The sequence below is a fragment of the Osmia bicornis genome, chromosome 4 (genome assembly GCF_907164935.1).
Source record: "Osmia bicornis bicornis chromosome 4, iOsmBic2.1, whole genome shotgun sequence".
NCBI classification, from domain to species: domain Eukaryota; kingdom Metazoa; phylum Arthropoda; class Insecta; order Hymenoptera; family Megachilidae; genus Osmia; species Osmia bicornis.
In genome coordinates this window covers 11,072,748-11,099,554 of record NC_060219.1, presented here as the reverse complement: position 1 = coordinate 11,099,554, position 26,807 = coordinate 11,072,748, and the positions used below count along the sequence as shown (strand labels likewise).

General features: G+C 42.5%; 1 protein-coding gene across 9 annotated transcripts in view; it reads left to right on the top strand.

Moving 5' to 3' along the window:
• Positions 1-26,175, top strand: part of LOC114877193 (serine/threonine-protein kinase tricornered) — a 36,508-nt gene extending 10,333 nt beyond the window's left edge. For 3 of the 9 annotated variants that reach the window (XM_029189461.2, XM_029189479.2, XM_029189451.2), the window contains 9 exons: positions 22,214-22,290; positions 22,410-22,643; positions 22,706-22,913; positions 22,987-23,104; positions 23,180-23,319; positions 23,559-23,759; positions 23,886-24,038; positions 24,119-24,277; positions 24,361-26,175. In XM_029189461.2, coding sequence (XP_029045294.1) covers positions 22,214-22,290; positions 22,410-22,643; positions 22,706-22,913; positions 22,987-23,104; positions 23,180-23,319; positions 23,559-23,759; positions 23,886-24,038; positions 24,119-24,277; positions 24,361-24,476 — 1,406 coding nt within the window. In that variant the 3' untranslated portion in view covers positions 24,477-26,175. The other 6 variants (XM_029189470.2, XM_029189515.2, XM_029189490.2 and 3 more) reach the window with 6 other exon arrangements.
• Positions 26,176-26,807: the final 632 nt, after the last annotated feature.

Sequence of the window (26,807 nt, the reverse complement as noted above, 5' to 3'; positions counted from 1 at the left end):
CTTTTCACCCCAACGAGTTACGTCGTTATAAGATAACCGATGGAATTACCTCGTCGCATTAGGTCCTCTGGATTTGCTCGTAGAAAAGTTTGGATAAGACGAAATCGATACTCCTGCAAAGTAACATACGCGAACGTAATCTCCGCTTATTATACTTGACTACGCGGTACTGTTAGTCATCACAGGTGTTCCGTACATATGGCAGTGGCCATTAATAAAAAGACCGTGCTTACGAAGCGAACACATGCTCGCCGTTGCTGTAGATAATTCAATAGAAAAGTTCTACGCGTACGATTAAACGGTTCTTTCTTGCTGCTTAAACTAACAAATCAAACGATACGAAGAGTACCGTGAACAACTTAATTTTTTAGTTTTTCGTTACTCTTGTTTTGTAACGTAAATCATTAACAAACACGGAGTAAAATAGCTATCCGCAACCGTGCTTTTATGCCATACGTGCAATCTCCGCAACGATCAGTGTCAAGTTCCTGGTATTTAACGATGCGTCGAGTATTTGGTGCAATGTACTCGGGCTACCATGACGAATGCAGAATCGTATTAACGGGGCTTCCATTGTACGATCTTTCAACAGGCTATACCTTTACAGAGCGCGTTTTCCTCATCGAGCATCAGCTCGTTGACTTTCAAAATTGCATTCCATGTGTGTTTGCAAGCTGTCGCATCGGGTATCATTTTTTCTTTTTTACATTGCGTTCGCCTTAAAAAACTCGATCGATGATCCGTGGTACTTACACGGAACATGACTTTAATTAATCGTAGAAAGGTATTTTTTATTCGAGCTTGAAACAAGCGTTGCACGCATTCTGTTTCGAGCGAAAGGAGTTCATTGTTCAATAGTGCAGTCTATTATAAGTTTGATAGGAAAAGAAAAAAAAAAGCATATGCAGGCTTGGCGTGGCGGTAACGAACGATAAAGGAGCGAGCAGTTGCGTGACGCAAGATGTATTTGAGTGTAAAAAGAAAAAAAATAATTCTAATGCAACGCTAATTGCAAACATTAATCTACAACGAATGCTTTAATTCCCGTCATAAATATTCAAAGGATCTCTAATTATAAATATATACTGACGATAAATATTTATATTTTGGGAAACTTTTTACCTGGAAGAGCATAGAACGTTGGCTCGGTCGTTGCGTAATGTTTAGTAGTTCGTTTTAGATTTTCAAGGTGCGCTCTTTCGGGAGGAAACGACAAGAATTATGATTAACTGGAAATTCCAGGCTACAATTTGGAGTTGTGTTGTCGACAGGAGGTGGGTCGCGCGCGTGTCGAAATACAAATTGGTCGGTTAACGTTTCGTTAGTGGCACAGGGAGCTCACACGTGCTTTCGCGTTCATTATTTGACTGATTGTGAGTAACTCCATTAAACGAGTCGACGTTGACTCACCGAACGTTATTACAAAATTTACAGTTAAAGAGTACTTGGAATTATAGTACGTGTTCTCTACCATTGCCTAATACCTAGAGCTACGTTTTCGAGATAGCCATTCAAAATTGCCTGTCCGACTTCCAGGCTGCTCTGCTTAAAAGTAGGCGACACGGATATCGGTGCATTAGGCACTGATCTACGTGTGTTCCTGAAATTTTCTCCGTTTACTCTCTATCAGGGGAAGAAATAATTTACTCCGTGGTTTCACTGGTGCAACTTCTCCAGATAGAATGATGTAAGGTTTTTAAGATTTTACGTATCGTAGAAGAACGCGTGTCTACGGAATCGACGTAGACATAAGCGTAAGGTTATCTGAAATAACGAGTGTTCCGTGAACAAAAGAAGATTATTCTTGAGATTGAAACAGCCGGCAACCGTAGCACGACACGATAACTAGGCCGGAAAGAGGACGAACCGTAAACTTGATAAATAAACATTAGACTTGGTGTGCAAACCAGGTCGCGATCGCTGCTGGCAACGGCATGCCGCAGAATTTGTAATAACCATGTTACTCCATTCTCTCTTCTATCTTTCCTCTTGTTACAATTAACTATCCACTAACGGTATGTCTACTGACCTTTTTTTCTTTTCGATGCTTTTCATTTTTTCCCTTTAAATCAGTTCAGAGAACTCCTTTTATTCCAAAAATGAAAACTAAGGGGACTAGTTGCGTAGACTATTTTCTTGTTTGAAAAAATATTTTTACCGCGAACACCGAGTTACCAGGCGCGACGATGTTGCACACGACGATAATGTCGCACCATTATTCGAGTTTCTAATTAGTCTAATGAGTGAAAAAAACAAGTTACGTAAGATTGCCATTTATAACCGTCAATGTCTCAATTGTTCTATCTTGCTTGCCCGTAACTTACATCTCGTAAGTTCTATCCCTATGTATCACGATCGAATCGGCCGACTCGTTAGGTTCGTTACAATATAATCAATCGCGAACCATTTAGAAACATGTATATTGCCATCTTTACGATCCCAGCTCCCTGTCGAAATGGAGATTGATCGTCCTTGTCTGCTTAACTAATAGGAGCCTATTTTCGTTTGGTCGTCATAGTTAAAAATTGTCTTCGCACGAAAATTGAAATATTCAGAACCTCGAACGACGAGACGAAATGTAACGACGTTCGATTCAACTAGGCAAAGTGAAATGAAATTAGATCTAATTAAGTAGTTAGGTTGCAAGCAATTTCGTCTGGACGCGCGATCCAACGGAATAGAAATCAGCCTATTCGACGAGGAGCGCTTTTCAAACGCGTTGTGCAATTCTTGGCTCGTTCACGCGTGGGCGAAGCCGTGTGTACTACCTAGCAGTGTTATGCGTAAAATGGAAAAATGTAATTCCAGTCACGATCCGCTTTTATTTCGTCCTAGGAACACGCATCAAATATTTCCGGGAGAGAGACTCGTCACTCGTGAGAATACATTTTTGCGTTTAATCGTCGTGAACGTGTTTACTGGATATAAAAGGTAGACAGGTAGATAAAGCATTGTCCACTCTGAATTATAAAAATGATAATTACACACGATAACTGATGATAATTAGAAAGGTTACGAATACGAAATTTTGTTTTCGCGTAGGCTGTTCGCGCTCGACTTGCGGTACAAGAAGGTAATAATAGGATAAAAATTCGTTTCGGCGAAGAATGGAGAGCGTGTTCTTTTCGTTGAGAGAGCGTTGTCACGCTACACGCTATCAGATGCGAGGTCATTGGCTCGTAATCTTCCAAGGAGGTTACACGCAGGTGCCCGAGCGAGAATACGCGTCGTCTGTGTCACCTGCTTTAAATTGTCTTTCTAAGCGAGTGCAAACAACTACTCAACTCCTTCTATCTACCAACAGCGTAAACGCACGCGTTTCTTGGAAATACGAATGTTTCCATTTCGTGGAGAAACTACGAGAAACATCTCCGCTCGGAATAATCCGTTTCTGATCGATCATTTTTCACCGTCTTACCTTTCCATACACGATGACTCGCGCTTTTGTTAACATACTTTTGAATTCCAAGAAAAAACGTGGTTACTGCGTTTATACCTACTTTATGTAATTATTCATGCTATGTATCGTTAATCTTTTAACCTGCATTCGCTTTCGAAGGTGACTCTAAATTTGATAATTACCGTAGATAAGCACGCTTTCTGTGCATGTTGCCACCCACGACAGTGATCGTGATAAAAGAAAAATATTCTTTAAACTTTAAAAGATTTACGCAAATAAATATGTGCGAGTCGCCGTAAATCGTTGCTACGATAACAAGTAGTCGGTATCAGTGACATCGCTTACTTTATATAATGTCGTAGTGTTAAATCTTTGAAGAGGAGCAAGGAGGAAAATATGTTCTGTAAACACAAGAGTTTATCATGCGCTGACACGGTCTCGGCGCTACCAAAGATAGGGATTTTCTTTCCCTCGGCGTTTCCAAGCGCGACGAAAGAAACCGGGCATCTTTCGAAGTTAGATACGTTAAGAAATCGAAAGTACGATTGTTTTTCAAGGCACGCGCACGACGCAACGGTGTTTCGAAATTCGGAGCAACAACATCGAGCATAGAATCGAAATTCTACGAAAATACCAACAGGCGTTAATATTCTCTTGCTTCGACCGCGAAGGTTATCGTTCCAAAGAAATTGAAATCGTTCGCGATGGTTTCAATTATCTCGATGACACAACGAGGAGATTTCTGTTTTTAAGGAACGTAGAATTTACTGGGGTCGTAGATCCTACGAAGCGTTAAATTTCCACTTTCTGTCATTTCGGTGTAACGGCACGATCAGTTCTCCGATGAGAATCGATGCAGCAAAGAGGCAAAATGTAATCTCGCAAGTGGGGTCAAGGATTGCTCGCGAAAGAGATTAGTGCTTACAGACCGTGGCAACGCGATTCGTTGTCTACATCGGCGAATATACGTACGTATATTGTAAATACTGGTTGACGAACAAAGCGACCATTGTCGTGCGACGCGCGTTCGCGCGAAATTATATTGCATATCTTCTCGTCCTGATTTTCGGCCTGTGTTTGTTAGCGAATAAAATTCCAAGGTCTGCCTCTCGCGCGACAAAAGTTCTTAACGTCGCACGGATATGCTACTTCGTAATTTCCTGTACACGTTATTTTTCTATGTTTCCCGAACGTAATGCTATTCATCGAGGTTCTTTCATGTTTCTAATGGTGACACGTTTCTACCAAAAAAAAGAGAGGAAAGATGCGGTTACGTAAAATCTTAATCGTACCCTCGTGACAGAAAGAGAAAACACAAGAAAATTTATACGTTTTGCAATCGTAGGTAAAGCTATGAAAATTAAGAAATCGAAGACTCGAGGAACCAGCTTCGCGTTATCGTACCAGGTTTCTTCCGTAAATCACACGGAAGAAAGTTCGAATCCGTAACGCTGAATTTTATAAATCAAATTCTGCCAACAGATTTCTTTTTCTTTCGAGGCATCGCGTTTTGCGAGACAGTAAGATCAACAGTCTCGTTGACAAAAAAAGAATCGTTTATATTAGATAAAGAGAAAATTCCAAGGATCGTGCTTGGCGTGTGCCTATTTTCACGTTGCGTAACGAAGCCGGTGCAAGCCACCATAGCTTCCTGGAATTACATAATACAGGTGCACTGTTTGAACGAAAAATAGTTAAGTATCATACGTGATTTTTTTAGATCTTTAATTTATCCCTAAAAAACGGGGTACAATCATTCTAGGAAACGTCTCATTTGGTCGATAAATAATTCATTTATTATTCGAGTAGAATGTTGAATATTAAACATTACTTTCTCCTATGTTGATTTATTACTTAATCGCAGAATAAATAGTACACGGTTCGTGGCAACAAGTTCGCCGAGTGCAAGAGAAAAACAAGGCTCTCGATCGATCGTTTCGTTTTACATAGTTGGAGCGTCAGAAGGATTGGGAAAACGTAATAAAAGAAGCGAAAGAGTACGAAACGAAGAGGAACGGATGGTTGTTTTAGAAACTGTGATTAGAAAGCTTTTTGTTGTTCGTTTGCGGAACGATCGGAATTATGTAGTGGTCGAGAAGAAGAAAAAAGAACATAGGCGTGCAAAGAGTACGGAACGTCGCGCCACCGAGTTCGACGCTCTATCGCATGCGTGACGTAAAGTTCTAAGTGCAACGTGGTGTGCATCCACGTTTGCATAAGATCAACTTCTTGGCAGCGTTTAATTTTCTTGATCAAAACTCGCGCGAACCAGACACCGAGTTGAATGAAACCATTGGTAATTGGAAGAACGAGATTTATGTTAATCTTCCGAGGGCGGAGTTGCATTTCTCAAACATTGGATTTTACGTAACACAAACACATTATAGGTGTCTGGTACGGTCGTTCCGTTGTAATATTTTATTAGTGCTAGTTTCATCATACCTGGTATGATCTAAGAATCAAATTTCGCTCTTGTAAACGCACCATGAAACACAGTAATTACAACGACGACCGGAATATTCGCCATTAATTGGTTCGCGTATATGGGTAATGTCACTGCATAATGCATATCGTGAGAATTATTTGCCCTATCGTTATCCAGTCGCTTCGGATCAATGAGCGTAGTCGAGACACAAGGACTGTTTGCAAAGTGGACACCGATAAAAGCATAGAATCCTCCTTGGTCAATTGAAAATTAATAAATGCTTAACGCCTTACGAGCTTTCTAAATGAATCCACGTCAGAGAAAATTTTCGAAAAGTAGAAATAAAAGTTTAAAAAACCGTCGAGGGAATTCGCTTCACTTTTAGCTTTCTATTCCGCACTCCTGTTCGCTGTGAACTAACGACGCGGAAACTTCAAGGCTAATCGAGTAGTACATATTTCGTAAGTAATCTTAAATTATCTCGCCTTTTAAATGCAATCGATTGCATTATCTGCTTATCGTTTTCCCTTTCGCTTTTCCATTCTTTCACGCGTACACGATCGAAATAAATTTGTAATAATTATTGAAATTTTTGCATATCACCACCTGGTTTCGAACATTCCATTTCTGCAGCGAAACGCTCGAATATCTAATATTTCTTTTTATAAAAAAAGAACTAAAACTAGTTCGTAAGCTCGTTTGCCTGATTAGAAAACATCTGACGCAGCCATAAGTTGGAGTATTACATGCAGTTTGTGTCATCGTTGCGATCTTTAAAACATGCGGACGAGGAAAGTGGGTCTTGCTTCTATAATGGAAATTTACAAAAAAATCTGACGCGTTTTGTGTGATGTTCTTTCTCTCCTTGGAAACAATCGTCTTTCGATTAGGTCGAAGCACAATTTATGAATCGGTACTTTATAGGATCGCGTCCTTGACACGCGCGAACGTTAACTAAAATTAAGCCAGAGAATTCGGAACCAGGGCCAAAGATCGACGCTACAATTCTGGCTAAAGTTTTGTCAAGCTCGTTCATCCGTGTACGTATAATTGCACCAACATGAAACATTCTCAAATGATAACCGATATTTTCATGTTTCTAATATGTATATCAAAAATGGTATCCTGAAAATTGTTCTTCTCTTTTCCAAAGAAAGCATCTTGAAAACGTTCCTCGCCAAATCGCCGCCACTCACGGCGCATAGTTCCGTTCTATTTCTGTTCTTTTGTCCTCTCGCGTCGCTTTTCATCGTGCATCGAAACGATCGAATTGTATGCAAAGTTTTGCTAATTTTCCTTCATTGTTCGAAACTCATTACCCGTCGATGTCTACGCGAACAGTGCGCCGGTTACTGAGAATGCTGATCGAATACCAAAAGAATGAATTGTTCGACTGATACTGGATATTAACTTGAACTTTTTGATTCAACAGTTGACTCTTGGATCCGTGTATAACTGGAGCCGAATTGTTCGAGGATCAGATGTATTTTTGTCTGTCCATTTTTTTAGAACAGAGGTAGTTTATCTTCTTCGCACATTGTTTCTGAGAAAAACAAGGTTTATTTTCTCTGGTAACGTCGTGTCGAAAAAATGCTTTTGAGTTGGTTCCAGCGAATTTGCAGCGTTTCGCGTTTCATCGTGGTCGATCTACGCGACCTTCGATTTGTACCTTGGGTTTTACGAATTTTTTCTTCTACTTTTTTCTACTTGCAACACTCGTTCTGCCGTCTATCTTTTCAAGTTCGAGGACAATAGATTTTCAGTTTAGGCAACGCGATACAAAGTGGCTGGTTGTTTCAAAGCGTGCACGCGTAGTTGCTTTTGCGTCATCTAATTGTACGTCGCCACCATCCTTGAATCCGTTTTCCAATGACCACCTCCGCTCGCTCTTTGTTTCACTCTTTCCGATTATTGATAGGAGTCGTTTAAAATGGCGCGTTGTAAAAAATGTACGTAGACTACTCATTTTTGACTTTAACCGTGCACCCTAATAACAAGTTTAATTTATACAGAGGCCGTCGGTCTCTTGGAAGTATGTATTAAGTCGAAGGAAGACGCGTGCGTATGCGGCTCATGCTTGATTCGAAGTACAGTTAATCGAGAACCGCGTGCAACTTTAGACCGATGTCGTCACCGAGAGCGCCACCGCTATTTACCAGCACCACTGTGCGACCATCGGAATCGACCACCGACCAATCGTTCTCGATTCTCTTCGCAACTCGCTCGACTAATTAACTGTCGTACACCTGCTTACCTTAACGTTATTCTTATCTCAATTATTTTCTGGTTATTTTTTTAAAGACCGTTTCGAGGGCAAATCGATCACCGATATTTATCAGCCTGCGTTACCGAAAATCAGAGATAAAATTTGTTGCCACGCACAAAGGAATCGTTCGAGTATCGCGTGATCGCAAACACGATGATCGAGCAATTAATAAGCTATCGACACACGAAACATTTACGTCGATAACGTTGATTTTCGCTCGATTCGAACACGATCCTAATGTAGCCGTCTAATTGGAGTGGCAAAGCACGTTCACCGATTCAGCGACCGCCAGGGTACACGCGAGAAACGTGCTCGATCACATACGTTCACGCGTGGGCACACATTCAGGCCCCCATATTTTCATACCGCGTGTCATCCAATCGGACTCGCAAGCGTTCGATCGACCAACGAACGGTTAGTCGATCGTTCAGTCACTCGGTTAGACGGTCACCGAGTTACGTTCGTGGCTGCGTTCGAACGGTTCCAGTACGATTCTGTCTCGTCTCGGATCGGAATCGTAACTTCTCCACGCGTGTCTTATCCTCCTTCGAGTGTGTTCCATCGTTTCGCGGCTTGGCTTCTTTTTTTAGGTGACAATTTCGATCGTATATTTCATAAACATCACGCGACACCAGTCCTTCCAGTTTCGATCGTGTCATTCTCCGATGGTATTCGTACAGTGAAAACGCCTTGACGCTTAAAATACCGTGACATTTAAATGCCTTCCGTTGGGTGGTGCTCCGAAAATTTATACGAACGAATTGAACGAATAAACGCGTTGCGACGAGTATCGTTCGTTCCATCGCAACCGACTAATCGCTGTCAAACGATCGTGGCTCAATTTTCTTTTCTCAGAAGTAAATAAATTAACGTGTAACAAAGTGCACTTGCAAATCAGTAGATCGTCTAACGCACGAATTAAGCGTCGATTATCGATGTCCCCTCGAGGCAGGAAGTTTTCGTCGGTCAGGCTTTTATCGGAATATCTTGAACGACGAAACCTTGAATACATATTACGAGTCGGAAATAGCGGTCTTCTAAGCATTTCGACCGGTACATAACGCGCGTGTGTCTCATAATACAGACCTATTTTTTGTATATTTTTCGCGTATAAACGATGCATTCGAGAAACAGATTGGTTGGATAAGCGGCGGTCCATAAGCTTCTCGGTGACGTAACTTGCGACAAGTGCACCGCGCCACGGGTGCGAAGGTCGTGTCTATGTAGCAGGATTTAATAAAGAGTCAAGGATAATAATTGCTTATTTATACTCACCGGGTCTGACTAAAACCGTCGAGATTCGCGATGCGCTTCCCGCCGTTTGCGTTCGACTTACTATTCGTTCGCGCGACCAACGACACGTATTTATCGATGAACCGTTATCAGTCAAGCTGTTTTTCGTGTGTCCTAATTAAGAGAATATTTGACGCAACGCGTTTGGATATAAACGGGGAATCAAATCGCGTTGAAACGAAAATCCAATGTTAAATAGAAACCTTAAAAGCGATTCTTACCCAGCAGGTTTAACGCGTAACGGACCTTGCTTTTAATTCGAGGACGCGAGGAAAAACTCGTAGGTGTGACTCCGCGTCATCGTTTCTAACAATCTTTGCATCTTCGTCCTACAAAACTTTGCATTCGTCGCATTGAATTTAGAGATACTTTTAATCGTGTTTTTGATACTTTCCAGAAGGGTTGTCGGTGCCGCGTAGGCGCATACACATTTCTCGTTATCGGTTACGTAAACTGTGAATCGAATAGAAATTTTGGTGGACAGTATACGCGAGTGGTAAAAGAAAGTATTCCATCGATATTGTAACGATAGCACGTTCGAATCGTGGAGAACAAGGTCGAGCAGACGTAACGATTTAGAAGGAAGGAACAAGTTGGCTGCATTTATCGATGTACGATTCGGAACTGTTCAAGACTCTGTGGACGAAGATAGGGCAGATGTGCAGCTACATTACCTGTGCCAAGTCTTATCTTTCAGGTCAGTTCGACGATTCGCAATGGAGTCGTTCAATTTTATAACGTACGCCAAATTTTTCAGTTTCGCGTAACGTAAGAAGCTGTACATACATTGTGTACGTAATTGCACATCTTAACTGACTTTCCATCGAATAAATTTCGTAATGCTCGAAACAAATAGAAATCTGTTTGAATAAGACCGCGCTAACATCGTGGGTTAATGCTTTTCAGTTAAATTGCGATAATTTGTCAATAACGAAGTACATGGTCCAGTGATATCGCGATGAGGAGCAACGTTCTCCGCAGACAGCAATTATGGACATTCTCTTTTTATTTTCGTTCAGTTGACTATTAGAAAGCTAATTAACCAGCTGCGGCGGAATCTCGCGAGTCAACGACATTAAACGCCTCCTGTAAAAGAAACTGATACAGCGCAGGAAATAATGTATTTACTCCTAGAAACCGAACGAATTTATTATTTAACCTAATATTAAGTTTGCCACGAAATACGTAGAAACGAAACGTTGATCACTAGGCGGATGTACTTTCACTTTCCGGCACCGAAGTCATCCATTACGCGCTAATTTATTCAAACGAATGCACAATGTTGTCGCATTTTCCGTACTTCTGTAATATACGTACACATATCGTGTCCTCAATTTTTCTATTTATATTTTCTGATAAACGGACAAACAGGTCTGCGAAAGTATCGTTGGAAATTTGATTTTCTCGACTTAGCTTGTATTACGCTCGAGTTGCTGCAATCACTTTCACTACATCATCTTTTACGGTTCAAGCGTATCGTACGAGCGAGCGTAAGTGTGAAATAATCTAGAAGCAAATAATAATTGCTGTCCATTAATTAACGCTTGAAAATTGTTAGTCGAACGAAGCTGTCAGTTCGATGCAGCTTTCCCTGTGAAACGTTTTCTTCCTGTTTGGCAACGCGCCCTAGCAATATGGAGTAGGAGGGTTGCTGGATTCTCAACCGACCCTGGAGGGAAGAAATTCAGGACGAGGTCAGGTCGTGTACGATATTCCCGCAATTACATCAAAACAGTACTTGGGATATAAATTTTCTGCGATTAGCGACGACATTAACGAAAACGATTAAATAATCTGAATGCACGTTGAGCGTGCGACACGGAAGACGAAAAAATAAAATAGGACGTGAAAAGATGTATTATGGCTTTTGTGATCCGGGTTGCTGCTAGTTGAAACTTCCGGGTGTAAAGTACCTGCGATGCTGGTGGAACATCGGGACGTATTATTTCTAAAGAACGGAGCGTACAGCGGAAGTCTCGAGCATCAAAGGAGAAAGGAAATACAGATTTCGATGAAATTGCGACCAGGGTTGGATCGAATTCGATCCTTTCGACGACAAATTAGTTATATTTTGAAAGTAACATTAATTAGAGGTGGAAGATTTTCTTTTTAGTGTCTGGTATGCGGTGCAAGTTCATCGCCGTCTACGTTTTGATCCCGGTATTCTTCCTCTCCATTTCATACCTGTGTGTTGCCACGGTAACAGCCTAGATTCGAGAGGTTGGTAGATGCGGACCCACGGAGGAGACAAAGGGGCAGACGGAGCACGCGCTCTTCTTCGCCTACGTACCTACACCTACAATCTACACCTACACACCTATACGCGTTTATAGATACGCGATACATGCAATATGCATCCAAAAGAGAAGGGTATTGTTTCAGATTTCCGGTAGCATATCGTACGAGACTCGACAATTAAAACGTATTGTACTAATCATAAGCAAATAATCAATCGTAATCAGAAAAATCAGGTTCAGATATTTTTCTGGATATGAAATTCTTCGGTTGAAAAATTGAAGTCTCTAGTTTTGGATATGCTTGGTGATTTTTTAGTTCATCCTAAAAGATCCAATATACTTTATGAAAATTTGCACTCAAACTGGTCCGTAGGAAATAGGGCAAAGTGGCGGTGTCTCCCTTTCCAACCCCTGTCTCGTTTGGCCACCCCGCTCTCCTTTTTTGCTCTCATCGCAGATCAGATGTTCGAAAAATCAATAAAACTTCCTTCGTTCTCGGCAAGCACAGACTTCTCCCTTTCTCGACGTCTCGTTCTTTTAGCGAATCGCGTTCAGTTTCTGGGGTATTTCAAGGTTTTGCCAGTGTTGCTGGCACGTCGGGAAGGATTACGGTGAATCGCGGAGGAAGATTATGAAACGAGGACGAGCAGCGACTTGCTGGCTGACCTCAAAGGTCAACTTCTTCTGTTCCAGTGTCCGCTAAGTGTTACGGTTCTTTGATTCCATCTCGCGATGCAACGTACTTGCTACACACCGTTGTTCCTTATCTGAAATCTCCTCCGTGGGAAAGTCGAGTGAATTTCGGCCGGTTGTTTACTTTCTTCAACGTCTCTACTTTATTCCGAACGATTACGTCGCTGTCTACGAGAAAGTCGTGTTCTCGGATATCCCGTGTCGTGTCTCCGCTCGTGTAGACGCAACGTAACAAAGAATGCCTCGTTACTCGTTACTCGTTACGCGTTCCTCCGAAGCGGATGCAAAAAACGTTCGAGCGTGTCTAGATTGTTGGTAAAAGCTTGACAATCTTATAACGAAATCCTTAGGATATTAGGAGGAAATATTTGATTTTATAAAATCTGATAATTGATTGGTACATAGGAACGTACCCGCTAACAACGCTATAATTGAACGAGGTTTCGTAACTCTTTCGTATACTTGCGTCCTCGAAAATCATAAAAGGTGCCGAAAATTTCGACTCCGAAACGAAAAATAAATTGCTTATGAAGTTTCAGTAATTGTTGCACAACAGAGGAGACGCGATGCACGCGGTAGATAAACCGCGCAGGTTAACCCACAAAGTAGTAGAAGCATAACTGAACAGGCAAGTAAGAAACGAGCAGAAAAGGGAGAAGGACGGATGGTGGATAGTGAACGGATAGGCAAGCAAAGCCGAGCAAGCGAGTGAGCCAGCTGACGCTGCGAAATCAATATTCCCACGTGAAGAGGTAGAACGAACGGTATATATAGATAGAGGGCAACGTGAGCGCCGTGTCGGTGCATTTCTACTTGCAAACTTGTACTCCGAGTCGGCCGCGAAACGGTGGCCTCTACCGGACATCAATTTTCCTCTTTATTTGCTTTTAATCTACGCGTTGATTCTCTTCCGAAACGATTATCCGCAACGCTTCTTTTCCATCGGGAAATAATTATAAGTAGCATTAGAAGTATTGGAACGTCAAAGCGTTAGACAGTGCAGAGATCCATCCGCAGAGATATAGATAGTTGACGGCTGTTCAAACAGCAGGATGCATCGACGAAATAACTATTTTTACCTTGAACGTAATCGGCGTGATCGCGGCAAAGCCGTTTCGATTCTCGATGTAAAATTGGATTAACCAGATATCCTGGTGCCGCTGGTAAATGCGATCAGTCTCTTTGTGCATTGCTTCGGTCACGTTAAACTCGACCAATGTTTTGCGATCGCGCGCAACTTTTTCGCGCCTGACGATGATTCACGGCTCGGTGAAGCAGTGAATTTAGTATCGCGATTCTCCTCCACTCTCGAACAATGTACCTCTATTACGTAGTGGAAATTTGACAGCGAAATCGTCCGCGGATGTGGTTGCTAGATACCGTATATTTTTATTCCGAAACGCGTTGTGGAATGCCTATTCTGGGCTTCGAATCGTAAAACAGATACGCAGGTAAGACATAATAGGGAGATAATAGATCGCAGGCTAACGACCAGTCCCATTAGTCACGAGAATCTTAAGGATCTTTTATTTTTCTTATCGTGCAATTACTGGTTACTCGCGTGGTAGCTATGTCTGTGTTTTCAAGTCGATTAACATTCGAAACGAAACTTTGTTGGTCCGGGTCACAAGCCTGCAGGATGCCATGTGATTGGGAACGTGGAATTTCTAGAGGACGCTTCGTTCGAGACGTTAAAGACTAAATTCGGGGGTGGTCCATGGGGGTGGAGAGAAAAGGGGACGGTGGAGGCGCGCAGGCGGACGACCGCGATCAGGTGACGAGTCGCCACCGTCCTCGTCTTCTTCGTCGTCGCCGTCGTCGTCGTCATCCTCGTCGTCGCGCGCACTTTCGGCTCCCTTGCTTTCCCTCTCCCGACCTGTGTCGTTTCTCCACCAGCTTCTGCTTGCACACGTATACACGTCGAGAGACGGACAAAGAAGGAACGAGTGAGAGAGAGAGAAAGAAGAAGAGCGGAGAGGAAGAGGCGACCAGGAGTCGCCGCGTCGCGCCGGTTGGCACTAGTGCGGCGCGTTTCGTTGCGGTGGTTCCGCGCGCTTCGACCACGCTCCCTCTTCTTTTCTCTTCTCCTTTTTTCTCTTTTCTTTTTCTCCTGTTCCGCGTTCGTGTACCCCGGGAAGGAAACTCGAATGACGAGAACGTCGTATGAAATACACGCAACTAGCCAATCGTGCGGTGGTTCATCGAGGAACGAAGGAAAAGTGGAATCTTTCGGCGGATGAGCTCTCGCGATCGTTTCGAGGTGTGCGTGCTCCGCGCTCCTGTCGAGACTCGCTAAAATTGGACGCGTCGACCACGCGATATTCGCAGCTGACCGAGACCAAAGAAGAGCCAAACGATGCGCAGTCGCGTAAAACTGTCGCCTCGACAACGACTACGATAACGAACAAGGTACATACACGTTCCTTTGAAATTTTCCCTTTCGATTTCCCCGTTACTTCAATTTCTCTCCTTGGTCGCTCCGTTACTATGACGAAAACGCAACGTTCTTGCTAAACGTAGAACATTCTGGGAATCACCTGGAGTGACCCCTCCACGCGGTGCTCCCTATCTTTGAGATTCTTTCGAAAACTTTGAAATCCATCGAAACAGCAAACGGTTGTTTCTTTCCTTCCACGTGCGTTTGAATTCATAAGGAAGGTTTGCGCGGCGAACCGTCGCCGTCAGTAGCGCTTCGACTAGCACCCGAAGCGGAACTTTATTTCGAGTCGGTCCAACACGGATATTCCGTGGCCCGTGAATCAACGAAATACTTTGTCAATCTCTGGAGAACGTAACGTTTCGTAAACGCCGGTACGAAAAATTGAGCCGAACGATACTCGTCCGTAAGAGGGCCTTATTTCCCGTGGCATCGTTATTAACGCAAAACGGAGCATTCGGCAAGAGTCGAAGAACCGTAATGCAACCGTTAGTAGGTGAAAGAGCACGAGACCGAAGCACGACGAACGCCCAAGCGAAAGAGCGAGCGAACGGGAGCGAGTGACTCACAACAGACTCGAGTATCCGCGTGACACAGATATACGCGCCGCCACTATTGTTATTGTTCCATTCTTTTAACCATTTCGACGACCTGTAACCAACGAGAGTCGATCTGCGCTCCTCTCGGAACAATCGAAAATCGGAAATTTCGCAAGTTAACCAGTTGTAAGCGTGAAACGCGAGATCCAGCGAATCGAGGATCCGAGAACAGAGTGCTTGTGCCTCGACGAAACAGCTTCGTGAACGTGAGTTCGCCTCTTATATGGCTCCTTTCTTTCATCGTACGTAAGCGTTTCATGTTATTCAACGCTTTGTATTATTAGAGAAACCCAACGTTTTTCAAATATTAACGAACCGACGGGTTATTGCAGATTTTTTAAAAAACGTATTTTAAACAAAGGAACAAGTAATTGAAAATTTGTAGCGTTTGAATTGGAAAGCAACTGGCAAACCACTCGCAAAGGTAAAAATACTTTGACGAGTTATAGTTTGCGTTCGAGCGAAAAGGTTAAACGCGTTGAATCGATGGTTGTTTTCAACGTTGTTGGGCTGAAATTATGAAAATATCAGTTGCAAAGTTTACAATCACTCTGGATCGATTGGCAAAGCGACTTTGTATCGTTCGAAACAGTAATTGTGGCTGTTTGAAAATCGTTGCAGCGGTTCCTCGAGGGGAAAATCCTTTCCTCGAGGCACTCCTTTTATCGGTGGTTCACTCGAGACACGACCGTTTCGACCTAAATACACACCGATCGGATCTCGATCGTTTGCGCGCGGAATTCACGATCATCGACACGCTTTTCGCGGGACATTTGACGCGCGTCGAGCAGAAATCGGAAAATAATTTCGCGAATAAAGTGCGCGCGAAAGTGTGTCAACTCGAAAATTCCATATACATATTGAGAAATTACAATATCAGAGCCGACGTAACGTTCGAATGTATTCGTCCATCCATTACGGTACTGTCTCGCGTTACAAAAACCTGCGCTAGTCTAAATACGCGTTTCGAACTTGCCCCACTTTCCAAAACGATCCTCTTCTTTTTTGCTCGCTTCGAACGTTCTCGTTCGTTCTGCCTATTTTCGAAAATACCAAACGTTTCAACATATTTGTCAGAATTAACTGAACCATAAATTAACTATAAATTCAGCCACGTTCTATCATCCTACTTTGTCGGTTGATAATCATCGGCTGTCTAATGCTTGTCAGGAGATGTTTACATCGGAGAAGAAAGGAACCGTTCAACCGCGTCGTTTCGCGTTAAAACCACGTTGTTGACCTCTCGATACCAATCGAGCAGGCATATCTGCTCATGTCAGGAAAGTAGTACAGAGTAATCGTATTTTCGCTCATTTCTTCCTCTCTTATCGTTACATTTGTTTCGTTGTCGCGAAAACAAACGTTGCTCGCAATTGAAACGGGTTCGAACGGATGATCGAAAAAGGTCTTTCCTCAGAAAAGCGTATTATGCTTGTTCGTTCGTTCGTTCGTTCGTTCGGCTTTGTAGGTGAATGTACCGTTTGTTTTATTCCGCTACACCACACGATGGATGATTCTCGTTTGGCGTTACTCGAGAAAATCGATACGCGGCCCATTAAAATTTATCACCGTGGTTGCTTTGCGGCCACGCATTATCTAATTGTTAATTAGGAGAAAGCGTTCGTCCGTGACGTCCTTCTGGATTTGTTTTACATTTTTAGCTGGGAAATATTAACGAACGATGGAAGAACATCCAATTTAGGCACCACCCGTCGTTGCGAATTTACGTGGAAGAGGGAAACGATCGAATTTCGGGAGATCTCCCTGTCTATTTCGAGAAACGTATTCTACAGATAAAATATTCAGCCGTTTCAATGTATAATCTTACCGTTCGACGGAAATAAAAGATTTTCGAAGGTAAAAGAGTTACTTTCCGTTGAAGCGAATGGAACTATCTCTTCCGTTATCGCAGACGTGTGTTCCTATGATTGAATGAGAATCGCTGTTTACTCGGTTCTTGATATCGAATCGAACGCAATAAGGAAAACGATGTCGATATCGTTTACACTTCCATTCGAACCGTACTTACGCTTTCCCTATATCAAACTGTTTCTTTTGTTTCAAGACGCGTTTTCCTGGAAAGTTCAAAATACTTATCGAAATCGTTTGCGTGGAAAATATGTTGAAAGAAAGAAGCAAGATTCGAAATGTGTTATTTTACACGCGTTATATTTGGTAAGATACGGTTTCTCCTTCTAAAAGCAACCGATTCCATATCGATTCGCGACGACAAGCCGTATTTGACCGTGAGATACTCGCTAGAACGAAAGTTTCCAATGGAACTTCGCTTTTCTAAACGACCAGTTTCTTTCGCATCGAAGAAATTATCAGATTTCGTTATTGGGAAAATGAAATACACTTTCGTTTACATTTACGGAAGATCGTGTTGCGAAAGGATAAAAGGGAGATTCGTTCGGGTAAAGTGGGAATGAAGTAGAACAAATTGTCCAAGTCCTGTGGAAGAGGTTCGAATGTTTGCGAGATTTTCTCGAATTTACTGGCCAGCACGTATCGATCGGCGTTGCACTCGACGGTCGCGTGTATCCTCGAGATAAATTTAGGCGCCGCTTTTCAGATCCGTGGCAACCGGTGGCGTTAGTCGTTAAGGTTCGCTCGAGGTTATCGTAAGCAACGTGGCTCGTGCTCTCTGTTATCGTGGAAAAAACGAACGGATCGCGATCGTCTCCCTTTCCTTTCCTCCCTGTTATCGTACTTTTCGCGAGCAGACTATTGCCCGCGTTGCTAGGTTCGAGCGGAATCGATCGGTCGTGCTTTTTGCGCCGTCCTCGGACAAAATTGACGCCTGACGTAACGAAACACCGTGCGTTGCCCTAAAATGTGACTCGTCGCGTTTTCGGGATTCTTGCGTACGTGCCACTTTTGAAATCGCGAATCTACCGTTGAAAATTCGCGGAGCACGCCAGGATTACCTGGATTATACGAATCGATTAGTTACAGGTTGACCGGTCGATCGAACTTCTCGTTTAAATAACCACCTTCCGTTCCACACGAAAACTGACCATTTATCACGTGTACAGAGTGTCGCGATAAGTACCGTTTCAAATAATACTTGAAGCAGTGATTTATTTTTTGAAAAATGGTAGAGAAATTATTCCTCATTTTTGACAAGAAATCTGATGGCGAAAAGGTTCGCTCTTTTTTCCTTAAAGGTGGTTCCAGCGACGCTTGATGTGGCAAACCGTGATAACCATCGTCTGAAAAGTCCAATAAAAATTCACCTTTTCTAACTTTTTGCTATTCTTTTTATAAAGAGGGTGAATCTTTTAATACTCGAACTTTTTCCCAGTAATGTAAGCCCCGTTTCAAATGATACCTATCATAAAACATCTTATACTTTTCGATCATCTTCGTCTACTGACGTATGTACCTTCCCAATCTTTCTGACTCATTCAATTGCGTATATTCTTAAACCTCTTAACTGAGTCATTTTTCAAGCAGAGCTCCGTTCTCTTCTTTGCACGTGTAACAAAAACCGAGTAGAGTTTGTTTATCTTATACGCGACGTATGCTAATGTCATGTATTTCCTTCAAAGAAATCTTTCGGTAAGTGCTTTTACTCGATACCTTCAAAGAATGACTTTTTTCATGGTTCATAGATTTTACTACGTTCGATGCTATCAACGTTTCAGAATGCACGAGAATGCATTATTCGTAATAAATCATTCTTTCTATCGGTCTTTTCTTTTCAACCACCTTTGTCCACCTTCGTACGCTATCCAGGTAGAAATAACGAGTAGTATATTCTGAATTAAATATGTCCCACGAACATTCGAAAGTTTGTACCAGCTGTAGGTAGTAATTTTCTTACTCTTCGTGAAAAATACAGTTATTATTCTAGCTTGGTTAAAAAAGAAACTCTGGTACGACAGGCGTGCAGGGCGTTGGAAGATGGTTTCCCATCGTGTGACGGACAAGATGGTCGCTGTTCGTTATTTACACGGTCGTTGAACGTAAATAATTCCTAAAAGTGCTCACACCGATAACCGTGTTATACCATCAACCGCCTACGCGCATAGGTGACTCATGCACTCTCGATGGTCGCGCGTAACACGCGATATAGGTACGACTTCCTCTAGGTACTCGAAAACGAATTGTCGCAGGTGCAGATTTTTCCAATTTAATAATCGTTATACGACGAGTATCGATACGTTCCAATCGCTGTTTGAAAAAAGTGCAAACAATTGTGTGCACATAATTGCATAGGATGTGCACGTTCCTTTTCTCCTTTCACCTTTCTCTCGGACCGTCCACGTTCGCTCGCCGCGTTCGATTCTTTCCAATTGCTAACAATGGAACAAAAGCGTTTACAGCATGATTTGAAATTGCGCGATCGATCGTCGATATTTCACCTCTCGATGGCAACGTAATAAAATCAAAATCCTGTTTTATGTAGTTGATTAAACGCGACTAGTCTCGGAAGGAGAAACACGACGGGTCTTCGTGGTTGCAAAATATTCCTTCGATACGTGAGCAGTGTATGTATAGGAACAGGCAGTATGAAACTTGGATTATACGATAGGATCGCGACCACGTAGGTGCGGCTGACGCGTCATTTCTGCTCGTTATCGCGGACTGTTCGTTACTGCTTTCTGACCTGCTGCGTATACGATTTTTTCCACCTCTTTGTACATTATGCTCTCTCGATCAAAAGTCAATGCTTAATCGCGGGAACAAATGAAACGAGACATGCTCGAGTTTTCCGAGTCCGCTTTACATCGGAGGACGTCGTGACGCGATGGTCGTTTTCACTTTCACACGATTTCTAGTCGAAGTTCAACGGCGGTGTAAAAGTATCGTAACGCGTCCATGTTCTTACCATTTATCGTGTGCCAGTTTTTGTCGCGATTCCGTTTCATCTATGCCGCCTCGTCGCTTTTATTTCCCTCGCTTTAGCATATAACGTGATATGATTCATTGCAAACGCGTTTCTGTTACACGCTTACGTACCCGTAGCGTATCTTAGAAACTGAAATGAACTGAAACGACGTGGACATTTTCGACAAATTTGCGATGCGAAAACGAGAGAACGGCGATTACTAACGTAACAGCGTCGCGCATACCATACGACGAATAAACCGTTCGCGATTGTTGCGCGATTCGAGCGCAGTTTACGTAATCGGTGTCGAAGGGAAGTCGTACGATCAATGATAGAAACATTGACGTTTCGGTTATCACCGTCTTGTTTATTTCGTGAATCACCCATGAAATTTCGATGGCTAAAACAGATTCTGTGGCAAGGGGATCGGGAGCTCTGGAGGCGGTATGGGGTGAACAACGATGGAAACGCGAGAAACACGGTACCGAGCGCGAAAAAAGCGTGGTTGTGATGGTTCGCGTGTCTTACGTTACCCTTTATTTGCAGACTGAACGCAAGAGACGCGCAAAGTACGGCTTCTAGAATAGTTTAATGCGGCCTTGTAGTCCGTAATGTAATCAGCGCATGACGTCATTGTACCTACTCCCTAGTTCCGCGAGGATCACGAAATACGCATACCTTGAGGACGAGCACGTCGGAAAGTCGCACGCGAGCCCGCCGAATCTATCCAGTGAACCACCGTTTCTCACGATCGATTCCTAACGATTCTTATCGATTTCGGCTCGCTAACGAACCACCCGTGTTCGCGCCAGCAATCGCCTCCTCGTCAATCCCCCTCAACTGCTTTCACCGACACGCCAACTTCGCTGAAAATCCCTCCAGGTAGAGTAACTTTCGATTTTTTCAAAAAAAAACTCTCGGTACACCATTCAATTTATTAACAAAGCCGTTTTAATTAGCGATAATTCAACTTTCCTTTCACTTTTGTCGATTGCTTAGATATTGTTTCGACAATAAATATTTCTAAATAGACACACTGTAACGAGGTGTACGAAGACCGTCTGACTCATCGTACTTTTAGTCGTTTAAAGAGAATTATTTATAATTGGGCGAGATCGTTGTCTGTAAAATTATGTTAAATGAGTCCCGTTAACGCGTTCACTGTGACACTAAAAATACCTACGTACAATACGCGTGTTGTATTTGATTTTTCAGTCGAACCTTTGAGCTCGATTTCTACGGACGAAAAAGGTTGCAACGACATTCGAGCGTTGCACGATCGTTCACCGGAGCCATTATTTAATAAACTCCAAGGTTGGTGGACCTTTCCTCCACGCAAAACAACGTCCAAGTTAACACCGTTTTCGACACCCTGCTCCGCTGCTCGACGAAATTGATCTTAACCCTCTATTATCTACCTATTCCATTTGTCACATCCTCAACTCGTTTGCTGTCTGCCAGTTATCACTGTGCAGAATCTTTCCTCGTATTTCCAACGCAGTTCTAATTTTAGTAATAAACGCTACAATGAAAGTCAATCGAACGCAGCAAGCTTACTTGGCTTTTTGAACTCGATCGTCACGTTTATGCGGATCGCGCGATAACATGTCTGTGCATGGAAATTAATTTATATCAAAGTATGCTCGCGTGGAAATCGAACAAGGAAAATCGTTACGAAAACTTTTGTTAAGGAAAACATATTTCAAAATCCGTGATTCTATTTCTATCGCTTCGATTTATTGTTTATATTACGAACGATGATTTATCGAACGATGAAACGCGATCACATCAGTCTTAGCTAAGAATTTCTTAAACGATACGTAGTTAGGAATTGTTTTTCGCAAATATTTGCTAGAAATAAGCAGAAAAATAAGGGAAACCGAGGTGAGAAGTTTCGTCATTGGGAATTTTGAATCGGATCGAGAGATTCGAAGGCGGAAGGATCTGTGTCATTGTCATGACACGAGAGCTCGCTTCTGGAGACTGGTGTGCGACACTCGGTGACCTCCTTTTGCGTATGTTACAGGGGTGTTGGAGATGGCAGCCACAGAGAGCACGATCCGTTTCAGCGGCCACACGTTGGACAAGGCTACAAAGGCCAAGGTGAGTTTCATAGCTATCTCACCCTTCCTTTCCCTTCTAACATCTGTGTTTTCATCAATGTCTGCTGCTTTTCTACGCTCGTTTCGACACGGAGGAAATAAATGTACGTCGATCCGTAGGTAACGTTGGAGAATTACTACAGTAATCTAATAGCTCAGCACATCGAGCGAAAACAGAGGCTGGCTAAATTAGAGGAGTCGTTGAAAGACGAGGGACTGTCGGAGCAGCAGAAGCAAGAGAAACGGTTGCAGCATGCTCAGAAAGAGACCGAATTTCTTCGATTGAAACGCTCCCGTCTCGGCGTCGAGGATTTCGAGCCTCTCAAAGTCATTGGTAGAGGCGCTTTCGGAGAGGTAAGTTTCCGGCGAATAAAATTCGATTCCGAATAAGTTGAGACTGCGTTTCATCCGAATAGGTGAGACTGGTGCAGAAAAAGGACACCGGTCATGTGTACGCGATGAAAATCCTTCGAAAAGCCGATATGCTCGAGAAGGAACAAGTCGCGCACGTCAGGGCCGAAAGGGACGTGTTGGTGGAAGCGGATCATCAATGGGTCGTCAAAATGTATTATAGCTTTCAAGATCCCATTAATCTCTATTTAATAATGGAATTTCTTCCAGGCGGTAAGTTGTTTCCTCTCACAGTTCCTCTTCTTCGAAAGATCATCGATAAATGTATGATCGTATATCGTAACAGGTGATATGATGACGTTGCTGATGAAGAAAGACACGCTTTCCGAAGAGTGTACACAATTTTACATTTCCGAAACGGCATTAGCGATCGATTCTATTCATAAGCTAGGATTCATTCACAGGTAAATTACACGGTAGTGAACGAATTCGAGGCGTAGAATATTTATATGGATCGTTCTCTAACAATTTCTCTTCAGAGATATCAAACCGGACAATCTGTTGCTGGACGCACGGGGTCACATAAAGCTTTCCGATTTCGGGCTGTGCACGGGTTTGAAGAAATCTCATAGAACCGATTTCTATAGAGACCTCAGTCAAGCGAAACCATCCGATTTCAGTGAGTAATCGTCAAATTGAACCGTTGTTTCGAACCTAACTTCCTGATGTCCGTGTAAATCGTGTCCTTCTTTTCCTTTGGTGTTCCAACGTGTTGCGCTAAAATTACAGTTAGCTTCTTCAGGGTCGAATGACTCGCTGATCCAATGTCTTACATCCGAAAGCCACGTACCGTGTTCGAAACAACGATCCGGCTTGTGAAGTTTCGAAAACAATTAAACCTTGATCGTTTTCCTTTAGTGACGTCCTGTGGAAGCGGAAGCGGTGGAGCGATGGATAGCAAAAGGAGAGCCGAAAGTTGGAAAAGAAACCGAAGAGCGTTGGCGTACAGCACAGTGGGAACACCGGACTACATAGCTCCAGAAGTATTTTTGCAAACTGGTTACGGTCCTGCCTGCGACTGTTGGTCCTTGGGGGTTATCATGTACGAAATGCTCATAGGTATTGTATCGAGGCCTCTCGTTGCTAATCGATATTTCTTTCATCACGAAATCTTGATACAACGCTGAAGTTCTTTAACGTGTTCGAGAACAGGAAACTGATCGATCGTTTTCGATTTCTTTTCAGGATATCCTCCGTTTTGCAGTGAAAATCCTCAGGAAACTTACAGGAAAGTAATGAACTGGAGAGAAACTTTGGTGTTCCCACCGGAAGTTCCCATCAGCGAAGAAGCTAAGGACACTATAATCAGATTCTGCTGCGAGGCTGACAGAAGATTAGGTTGATATCTCGATCACGTTCGAAGCGTTGAACAATCGTTTCGTAACGGATAATAATTTGCATGATCCCGTTTGTTTCAGGCGCGCAAAGAGGTATCGAAGAGCTTAAACTGGCCCCGTTCTTCCGTGGAGTCGATTGGGAACACATCAGAGAGAGACCAGCCGCGATACCCGTCGAAGTGCGTTCGATCGACGACACCTCCAATTTCGACGAATTTCCTGACGTGAAATTGGAAATCCGTACGTATCGATAGAGTGTTCGTTTCTTCTTCTACAGCTGCGGATGAGCGTAAGAATGTTTGTTTATTTTTAATCCGTTACAGCATCCGCCCCGATGCCTCAAGACGGAGAGGTAATATACAAGGATTGGGTATTCATTAATTACACGTTCAAGCGATTCGAAGGTTTGACGCAACGAGGCACGCCGACCAAGAAATAGCAACACTCCATTTCATGCTCGGTTTCAACCAGTCAGCAGTCTGACGCAACTGGAATTCCGGCCTTGGTACATCATCCGTACCCTTCGTTGTCATCGACGCTATCATCGCGGATGGACGGCTGATCCGTTTCGATTATCGAACACGGCCCAGTCGATCATCGGGAACGATTCGTTCTTACATGTACATACGCGATGCGGCGAGCACAATGCGCGTACGTATGTATATGTTAAATAAAGAAGAAGCGAACAGGGTGAAAGAGAAATTGGTGGAGGAGGATCAAGGGAAGAGGAAAGAAAATCGAAGCGAACATGACGTAACGATGATCAACGTGTAACAAGTCGTGGATTAATTATCGTTTATAAAGGGACAAAGAACGGTACGATAATAGATTCTCGAGACGAGCGAGTGCGATAATTCTGATGCACATGTGATAAGGAAGAAGCGACATATTTTCATGCGCACCCTAATCTTGAGCGATTTTTCAGTTTTACTGTCAAAGAAAAGAAGAAACACGCGTTTCCTTTCCGTTCTGTTGTGGATATATTTTCAATCCAACACTTCGATACGTAGCATAATAAGCTCTCTGTAGTAAAAATATGAATAGAAAAGAATAGGGAAGATGGAGCCTCGGTCCCGTGATTCTCGCAGTGAAATAACGATTTATTTTACGTAACGTGTTTTTGTTCGGTGTGTTTTCTCTCTTTTCTTCTAACGATATACCGGCTCGACTCTCGTATTCAGCTCTCTTCTCAACGTTGTATTTATAGCTAGTGCTGTGATATGAAATTATTTCAAAGTTTTGTATACAAATAGCTGTTTTGTCTGTTAACGAATACTGAACTTTACGAACGTTGTATACTTTGTTCGATCGTGCTTACGTTTTCTTTAAAAAAAAAAATTTAGAAATTTGTTGGTGTAAAAAAGGGTATTATTTTATATTTATATATACATATATATATATATATATCTTTTTAGAGCTTTTTCCTGAATATTTATTATACTATTGTGTTGTAAAACTCCACGGAGAATATATGATTACTAATTCTTCGAGGTGAATCATATGTATAATCGTGTAGATTTTCTCAGTTTTTACATTATCGATAACCATCCTGTAAAAACGTTTTGAAATTTGTATCAGTATATTCACGGGTTTAAAAAAAAAAACTATTTTTTTTCTGCGCGTAATTTTGGTTTCGCTATAAAATACCATAGCTGAGAGCAGATCAATTACAATATAAGCTTTATGGCACAAGCTTTTATGCGTAACTTTTGCGCTTTATGGTCTTTTGTATCGACGCGTAACGTGCTGTTAAATAAAGTGTACTACTTGAGCTAATTAACCGAGTAAGGAAACGATCAAGCCGCGCGAAAGGGTAGACGGCGTTGAAGGAGAATCATACAGGTACCGGGTCTCTTTCTTCAAGAAAAACTTGCAAACACAACATTTTTATTTGTGCCTGCGTATTATGAAAATCTGGAAAAGCGTGAGAAAAAAAGATTTTTTAAAATACAGAAAAAAAAAATGTGTGAAAACGGAAAACAATACACTCGTTGAATTTAGGGCTCCTTCGTTGCCTTAGCAAGGTTCCTAACGCGTACGCGCGCGCAGCCCAATATGAAAGGCTGCAAAGGACGAAAGAAAATTTATAACGCTGGGTATAATTCGTAAATCTAATAAAAGCCAAAAATATTCGTTGAGACGGTTGAATTTTATCCTTGTTTCGATGTTACACCAAAAACTACAATCATTTATCCTGCATTTTCAACACGTTTTCTTACACCGTGTTTCGTTCGAACAACGGACCAATTAATTCGCATCCGGTTCATTTAAATCGAATCATCAATGCCCAGCAACGACTGGATTCACGCAAAAATTTTCCTACGCACGAAGGGAAGAATAAATGAGTGTGTCGCGCATCGTATGTAATTTTTATTTCGAATACAACACTGTGAACGATACTTAGCGTTTACATTCTGTAGTTGACTAACAACCAGGGCACCACGGTAGTGATAGTACTAATGATAAAAATGAAGGGCTAGATAAAGGTATAAAGTAACGCGCCAGAGGTAGCTAGAGACTTATCCGCGTTCCGACTACCGTTACTCCTCACTAACTTTTTCACACCTTCCTCCTACGGACCCGATGTGTCTCCGTTAACGATCATTGCGAAACGTTGCTACACAACATACTCGTACACATATATTTAATAAAAGAATTAGTTTCGTACGGCTTCGTTCGCGAGTACTTCCAGCGTCGAGCACGAACCACGGAGTTTCGATATTTTTCCTCTCGACCTGCGATCCTCAAATTTTACAAGATCGTAAAGATA